Below are 8,164 nucleotides of genomic sequence, written 5' to 3'. Positions count from 1 at the left end.
TTGATGATTTTTGATGATTTATGGATACCTTTAAACTTGCAATTTCTGCAATTAATTAACTATAGATGAGAAACGCTTGGTGTCAGGCACTTTGAAAACTCCGCACGCGTCTCGCGCTCTGATGTTGCTTCAGGAACAAGTCTGAGTCCAAGGACGCGCTCCAAGTGTCTATACTACAGTATGATTAGTTAATTAGAAAACTGTCAAGTGATCTGCTCCCCCAGGACAAGCTCTGCAGCCAATCAGCGCTCGCACAGGCGTTATGAGCGAGATGTGAACGCGCGCGGAGGTTCAGAGAGCGGATCAGATGACAGAGATACTCCTCTAAACAACAACAACTAGAGCTCTACCATAAAGCGCTTAAATCTTTTTCTGTGCGTACTTCGGCTGTCTCATGGGCTGAGTTCCAATGGGAAAGTTCTAGTTAGATTAAACTCTACATATCAATAGTTAGATATAACAGAAAAATATCATTAATCGAGATTAAAACGAATGCATCTGCGCGTAAAACGCAGCTATCAGCGCAATTACCTGCAACTCTAAACACAACAAAAGTGTTGCAATGGAAAAGTCAAAGAACTTCAGGATCGACGCCCTTTTAGCTGAAGAACCACATCGAGGGAGCCGAGAAGTTTCCCCTGGACTGAGCAGCGACAGCCCGACTGGGAGTCCGGTGTCCTGCAGGCGCGGTGACACCCCGTCCCCCCGCGGGACCCCAGGTGCCATACACCTCCAACCCGGAATCATACCGAAACCAGGGCTGCTCAATCTCCCTCACCCGGGACTCACTTCTATCCCAGGCATGTACACGACGCCCATGTACCCCATTTCAGCATTGGGAGGTCAGCACCCTGCACTAGCGTACACTGGGTTCACCCAGCTGACGCAGCCGTACCCGGAGCAGCTGAAGGCGGCGGCGATGGCCGGATCATTACCGCTGGAGCATTGGATACGAGCTGGCATCATGGTACCACGACTGCCCGATTACACCTGTGAGTGGGGTAGCATTCAGATGAGTGGGTAACACTTTAAGTTACTAATAAACATCACACAGTCCTTATCAGATCAGCAGTTAATGCTATAAATAAAAAACGATTACGTTTGATTATTGTTTAACAGAAAATTACTTGCCGTTTCTTTATAATTAGTAGTAAAATGTAAAAGCAGTTTCGATTTTTTATGCACATATTTTCCTAAGTGAATTTAAATAATTTGATTGTTGATTTCTACCTGAATGCATTATTTAGGCCTATACATCTACTGAAAAAATGATTCAGAGAATCCTTGCAGTTGCTAATTTTTTAGTAAAGGTTAGGTGGTTGTAAACAATTTATTTGGGTTAAACAAATTAAGCTGAACATTACTGGATTTAATTTGTTTAAACTCGACACATATTTGTTAGCAACTATTTTTAGACATCATTTTTTCAGTGTGTTATATACTCACTGAATTGCTTTATTATGAATGATGTTTACTATTATACAAGAAATTGTAGTAAAGCGCCAAATTAATTTCCCCATATGCATTTAACATAATGACCATCATTTAACAAGTTAAAGTCTACACTGATACATAAACAGGATGTATTATGGAATAATAAATGATTTGCGTTTGAATGCAAATGTAATTTGCATTTTTACCAGTTAAAAAAATCAATAATTATAATTATCGGGTGCATCATATTAGCACCTTATTAACGAATGCCGTTTTGCCTTTAGAATAATACTCACACACACAAAAAACCTGGTTGGCTAATTTTTTTAAAGCTGAATCTAATTAACCTTACAAATTCATGTTAAACTGACTTAAAATAAAATTAAGTTATAGCGTGATTGATTTAGTTTAATAAGTTACAATGACCTGAAAACATATGCTGTCAGGACTAACTGATCATATAATTTTTACATTGCTTGCCCTCAAAAAATGTTTTCTGCTTGTTCAAACTACTTATTTAAAATGAGTTGAAACAACACAATTCTTAAGTTTTTGGAATAACTTAATTGTTTTAGGTTCGATCCACTTCAATTTGTAAAAACAATTAAGTTAGCGCAATCGATTCGGGCTGGGATAACATGAAGGAATTATATGAAACCCAGCTTTTTTCCTAATTGATTCTAATCGTAGTTTTCATTTAATAGTCCGGTTTAAAGTATCCAGAGTTGTATCGAAAGTTTTGCTTAAATCATGCACTGCTTGGCCTGTGCTCCTCCATCATTAAAGCGTCATTACTGTCACACGCCAAATTTTGTTGCATTACCGCCATAGTCAGTTTGAAAGCAAATATCGTAAAAGCGCATGAAATCCTTTTCAACATAATCAAAGGTGAGGGAAAGCAAACAGAGGGAGAGGTGTGCTCACACACACCTGTGACTCTTGAAAAGCCCCGAGTTAATTTGTCACCAAGCAATTATGATGTTTACAACTCCTGTTTGATGGATTATTAAACTGAAATCATGGCGCAGCATGTGGCGAAATTAGTTTGCAGAACTTTATATGGCAAACGATAAAACAGTATCAGGAAATTATGACTTTGCCTTAGCTTTTTTCCCTATGTATTTATTTGCAATTAACAGGAAATCAATCATTAACAAGTGAACAAACCAAATATATCTGATCATATCTAACATATACAACACACTCCACATAGACATGATTGAAAGTTAATGTTATCCTTGGATAGTTAAAAGAAACGTCAACTTAACAGTAAAGACAGTCTGACTTAACAATGGCTACCAGGATTTACACCAAACCGTAATAATATAATTTTATTTTGGGCTTTTTTTATAAAGCCATAAATGTCAGCTCGATGAAAATTGTCTTTGTGTGAGAGAGAAACTATAAACAAACACCTTAAACATACTGTAGTTCATCAATAAAATCCCAAAAGCGTTCATTGAATTTTCATTAAGTTAATGGCTTGCTCTTGCGTTTTATGGCCGCCCAGCCCTGCTTCACTGTGTTTAACAATAAGCTGCAGTAAAGCTATTATAGTAAATGATATAGCTGCGAATTCTGGGCTTTCTTTTGTAGTGTGTGTGCGCGCGACCCCGCGAGTCCTTGACATTATATAAAAGAGACAAAAATCTCATAAAAATAGTCTAAACGTGGATTACAGCAGCTTGCATCCTTTTGCCTGGTGCTTAATTTTTATATCTGCAGGCTCAAGAGGCCTGTTATTAATTGGGAACAGATTTACAGTTTCACCAAATGATATTAGTGCTGGTAATTAAAAGTAAAAATGCTGCTAAACCTTTATGCCCTTTGTTTGAGGTTTATATTAGATCAACGTAAAGTTACGTTCAACTGCAGCAGAATAATCCACATGACAAGAGTTGATTTAATGTAGTTGTTGTTGTTAGTGACTATCTTTGATTTTTGTGCGTGTGTTTGTCTTTCAGCTGCCCCTCAGTCTGGTTTGATGGGTAAATGTCGAAGGCCTCGGACAGCATTTACTAGTCAACAACTACTGGAGCTGGAAAACCAGTTTAAACTTAATAAATACCTTTCCAGACCCAAACGCTTCGAAGTGGCCACATCTCTAATGCTGACTGAGACACAGGTAATGCTGAGATCCACCATGGTCTCAGTGCTATTTATAGTTAAATATAACTAATACCATAAAGTAAAAATAAACAAAGAAAATGCATATTAATGGGAAAACTACTGCTGTTTCAGACAGTTGCTAAAAAAATATTTCTAAACTTGAAAATTGAAATGATTACAATAATAAAAATGTATAAAATTTATTTTAAAAATCTCAACAATAAAAAAATTCTGCTGCCCAAAATTATAAAAAATACTGCTCAAAAATCTTGGGTCGGTATACCATTTTTACTGTTTTAAATGTCCTGTGCATTTATGTATTTTTAAATCATTACTTTTTATTGCGTTCTTTTCTAGTGATGAAAAGCTATTTTGCTTTATCAAACGTCTTACAGAAGTTATTCTATAATGCCCAAACCCACACATCATCAACTGAAACTGTCATCATATCATTAATAATGTTGAAAACATTTGTGCAACTCTGCATTTTGTGTAAAAACAAATTAAACAATTAAACAACAACAACAACAAAAAAAATCTCAACATTTATCAACAAGTAGATGTTCTTTAGTCAGTAAAGAACATTTGTATAGTTAAAAGCATTAAAGGGGCCATGAGCAGTACTGTACTGTCACATTCAACTGCTGTAAACTTAAATCAATTAAATGCAACCATGCAGAATAAAAATGCATAGGAAACAGTACAGTTGAAGTCAGAATAATTAGCCCCCCTGTTTATTTTTTCCCCAATTTCTGTTTACGGAGATAAGATCGGGAAAACAAAAATTGCTTAAAGGAGTTAATAATTTTGACCTTAAAATGGCATTTAAAAATTAAAAAAATGCTTTTATTCTAGTCGAAATAAAACAAATGAGACTTTCTCCAGAAGAAAAAGTATCATCAACCATACTGTGAAAATTTCCTTAATCTGTTAAACATCATTTGGGAAATGTATAAAAAAAAAGAAAAAAGAAAAAAAACTAAAAGAGGGTTTAATAATTCTGACTTCAGTATATATATATATGTGTATATATATATATATATATATATATACATATATATATATATATATATATATATATATATATATATATATATATATATATATATATATATATATATATGCTCTTATTACATTACTCATTATTATAGTTAATTTAAACTATTTAAATTTAAAAGTTAATTTTAGAAGACTTAAAAATTGTTTAACAGGATGTAATGAACTAAAACTGAAAAAAATAAAATAAAAAAGAGGGATAAATAATAAATAATAGTAATAATACCAACCTTAAAACACTTCATAATTATAGAAACTTTAAAATAAAAATATAAAAAAATGTATAAAATTAACACAAATTCTGAATTTTTATAACAAAACTAAAAAAATAAATACATAAAAAAAACCATACGAAAACCTTTTCTGGTTCCCCCAAAAATATTATCTTTTGTGCTATGAAAAGGTTCCATCAATGCCAATACTCATATTAAAACAGTATAGTTTCTATAAAATTGTGATAATATAGTATTTTCCATATGTCTTCATTCCTCTACAATGTAAATACAATCCATGAAGATGTTTTTTTTCATGTTAATTTAGCTTATTAAAATAAGTTATTCAAAATAACCATAATTTAATTCATTTGTTGATTGTGTTCTTTTGATTAAAAAATGATTCAATTGATTTACATTTTAAAGGTTAGTGATTGTAAACAATTTATTTGGGCTGAATTTAAACAAAGTAATAAAGTTGAGCATTACTAAAGTTAACTTGTTTGTTTAAATTCAGCCAATATAATTTGCTTGCAATCACTAACCTTTAAAAAAATTGTAAATCCAGTGAATCATTTTTTGAATCAATGAATCAAGTAAAATCAAATGAACAAAATCAACAAATGAATCAAATTATATTCGTTTTGACTTAAAAATAACTGAAACTTGCTGAACTTTTTATGAGGTTAAATTAACATGAAAAACATTGTTTTCTTTGATCGTATATAGCTACAGCGAAGCAGAATAAAGACAGTAATTTTTAGAGGACATTATTTGGAAAATACCTTATCAATGTTTTATTTGTTTGTTTCATTTGTTTATTTTAATGAGTAGAATAAAAAAAAGAATAAATTCAGCCCATGTAAATTGTTTGCAACCACTTACTCTAGCTTAAAAAAATTAAGTAAACCCAATGAATCATTTTTTTCAGTGAAGCAGAATGCATCTATTATTGCTGATCACCTTGTGTCCATGCATGTGTGTGTGTTTCTCCCACACCAGGTGAAGATCTGGTTCCAGAACCGGCGGATGAAGTGGAAGCGCAGTCGTAAAGCTAAAGAGCAGGCGGCGCAGGTGGAGGTGGAGCGGCAGCGTGGAGGAACCAAACCCAGCGGACGGGACAGCAGACGCGCTCCAGCAGCTCCCAGTGTGGAGGAACAGGAGGAAGAGGAGGAGGAGGAAGAGGAGATAGATGAAGACGAAGAGGACGAAGAGGACGGACAACACAAGTTCATCAACAACAGCCTCAGCGTGTCCCGATCCACAGACTTTCTGCACCACACCGCTGCGTTATATCATCCCGACAGCCCCTTCTCGGAGGACGACATAGAGGAGCTGCATGGAGGAGAGAGGAAGATCCGGGCAGGGTTATGAAGACTTGTTTAAATTACTATGGAACTTTGACTCTATGGTAGCATTAGGGGTAAATATCAGCCAGCCTTTTAGACACTTATCAGTGATGGCACTGGACATTGGAGAGTAGAGGATTGCCACTGATGTTAAAGGAGACAGAGGAACTCAAATGTTTAATATAACAAATAACATATATTTAATAAGCTGTGTTCCAAAATCTGAAGACATCTTTTAAACATCTTAAGGAGATTTTTTTTTTTATAGTACGTATATGTATATACCACATACATATACATACAGCTGAAGTCAAAATTATTCGCCCTCCTGTGATTTTTTAAAAATATTTCCCAAATAATGTTTAACAGAGCAAGGAATTTTCCACAGAAATTTCCTATAATGTTTTTTTCTTCTGGAGAAAGTCTTATTTGTTTTATTTCGGCTAGAATAAAAGCAGTTTTTAAATTTTTAAAGCCATTTAAGGTAAATATTATTAGCCCCCTTAAGCAATTTTTTAATATTGTCTAGAGAACAAACCACTGTTATGCAATAACTTGCCTAATTACCCTAACTTGCCTAATTAATCAAGTTAAGTCTTTACATTGCACTTTAAGCTGACAACTAGTGTCCTGCAAAATAAGTGGTTCAACATTACATAGTCATCAATGAAGAAAAAAATAATATAACTTAGCTATTAGAAATTAGTTGATAAAACTATTATGTTTAAAAACGTGTTATGTTTATTGTGTTTCAAAAAACTCCATTAAAAAGCATTTGGGAAATATTTAAAAAAAGAATACAAATTTTACAGGGGGGATAATAGTTATAATAGGGCTAACAATAATAATGTATTACTGTAAAAACTATTGTTCAAAAATTTGAGGTCGGTTAGACTTTTCATTTAGGATTTTTTTATTAAGACTTTTTTAAGAAATGTATTTATTTATTTTTCTTTTAGCAACAATGTATCAAAAAATTAAGTAAAATTAGTGAAGACTTTCATGATAAAGTCTTAATATTAATATGAAATTATTAAAGATAATATTACTTTTCTAAGTAACGAGTAAAGTAATGCATTACTTTTAAAAAATTAAGTAATTATATTTAAGCTACTTTTTAAAAATGTTACATTTTAGTTTCATTAATTCGCTTTTAAAAAATAAAATGCTGAATTAAAATGATCGTATCATTGAAATAAGAGAATGCAGGAACTGGCAGCAAGGAAGACGGCAGAACCTTACATTTCTGTGAAAGAAATATTTTCATTATTTTGAACACATTGAAGAAAAACAAAAGATGGTTGTCTGAATAGACACTGATTATACTTTTTAATTAGACAAGAAGTACAAAAGTTGCAAACGCATTGCTTTAAACTTTCATTAATCTGTGATCTGCAATTAATAATGTACTGTTTCACCTTCATTTAGCTTTAAAAACACGTTATGTTTTAGGATAATGTTATCTGAGAACTTCCTGACCCCAGAGCTCTACATGGCGTACGTACAGATTAATGAATGCTTAAAGCAATGCGTTTGCTACTTTTGTACTATTTGTAAAAATCACTGTCCATTGAGACTATAATCCCCTTTTCCTTTTCTTCAAAGCGTTCAAAATAATAAAACACAATCTCTCACTGACTGCGTGAATCATTGTGATTACTTTCATTTTAATTCAGCAATTAGTTTTTCAAAAGCTCATTAATTAAACTACAAAGTAACTTGCATTACATTTTCAAAAAAGTAACTCAAATAGTATTACTTACTTTTTAATCGTTACTTACAAAAAGTAACAGTATTACATAACTCGCGTTACTTGTAATGCGTTACCCCAACACTGTGTGTTATGATACTTCACATTATGTATTTCCTTTCTCTTTCCTAATTTCCTTCTGTCAAAAAACACTAAAAACCCCAACTACAAACCTTTAAACGGTTAATGTATATATTATTTGTTCAGTGCCAAAAAAAATGATAATAATAGTATTTAACATGTCAAACACTATC

At 32.8% G+C, this 8,164-nt stretch overlaps 1 protein-coding gene across 2 annotated transcripts; it reads left to right on the top strand.

Annotated features, from left to right (window-relative positions):
- Positions 1-499: 499 nt before the first annotated feature.
- Positions 500-6,287, top strand: mnx2b (motor neuron and pancreas homeobox 2b). 2 transcript variants are annotated; one of them, NM_001009887.2, is made up of 3 exons: positions 500-992; positions 3,399-3,559; positions 5,814-6,287. In NM_001009887.2, the coding sequence occupies exons 1-3, from the start codon at positions 563-565 to the stop codon at positions 6,183-6,185; spliced, it is 963 nt and encodes a 320-aa protein (NP_001009887.2). In that variant the 5' UTR covers positions 500-562; the 3' UTR covers positions 6,186-6,287. The 2 variants fall into 2 exon arrangements, with proteins under 2 accessions (NP_001009887.2, NP_001315287.1); NM_001328358.1 differs by having other exon boundaries at positions 500-1,016.
- Positions 6,288-8,164: the final 1,877 nt, after the last annotated feature.

The sequence above is a fragment of the Danio rerio genome, chromosome 1 (genome assembly GCF_049306965.1).
Source record: "Danio rerio strain Tuebingen ecotype United States chromosome 1, GRCz12tu, whole genome shotgun sequence".
In the NCBI taxonomy this organism is placed as follows: domain Eukaryota; kingdom Metazoa; phylum Chordata; class Actinopteri; order Cypriniformes; family Danionidae; genus Danio; species Danio rerio.
Note: the sequence above shows the minus strand (reverse complement) of the source record. Positions and strands in the feature narration are given on the sequence as shown.

Excerpts from the sequence above, each read along its gene's own strand:
- mnx2b (NM_001328358.1), top strand. The coding sequence starts at position 563 with ATGGAAAAGTCAAAGAACTTCAGGATCGACGCCCTTTTAGCTGAAGAA. Across the intron at positions 1,017-3,398 it reads GTGGGGTAGCATTCAGATGA|CTGCCCCTCAGTCTGGTTTG; the intron begins GTGGGTAACACT and ends TTTGTCTTTCAG. Across the intron at positions 3,560-5,813 it reads TAATGCTGACTGAGACACAG|GTGAAGATCTGGTTCCAGAA; the intron begins GTAATGCTGAGA and ends CTCCCACACCAG.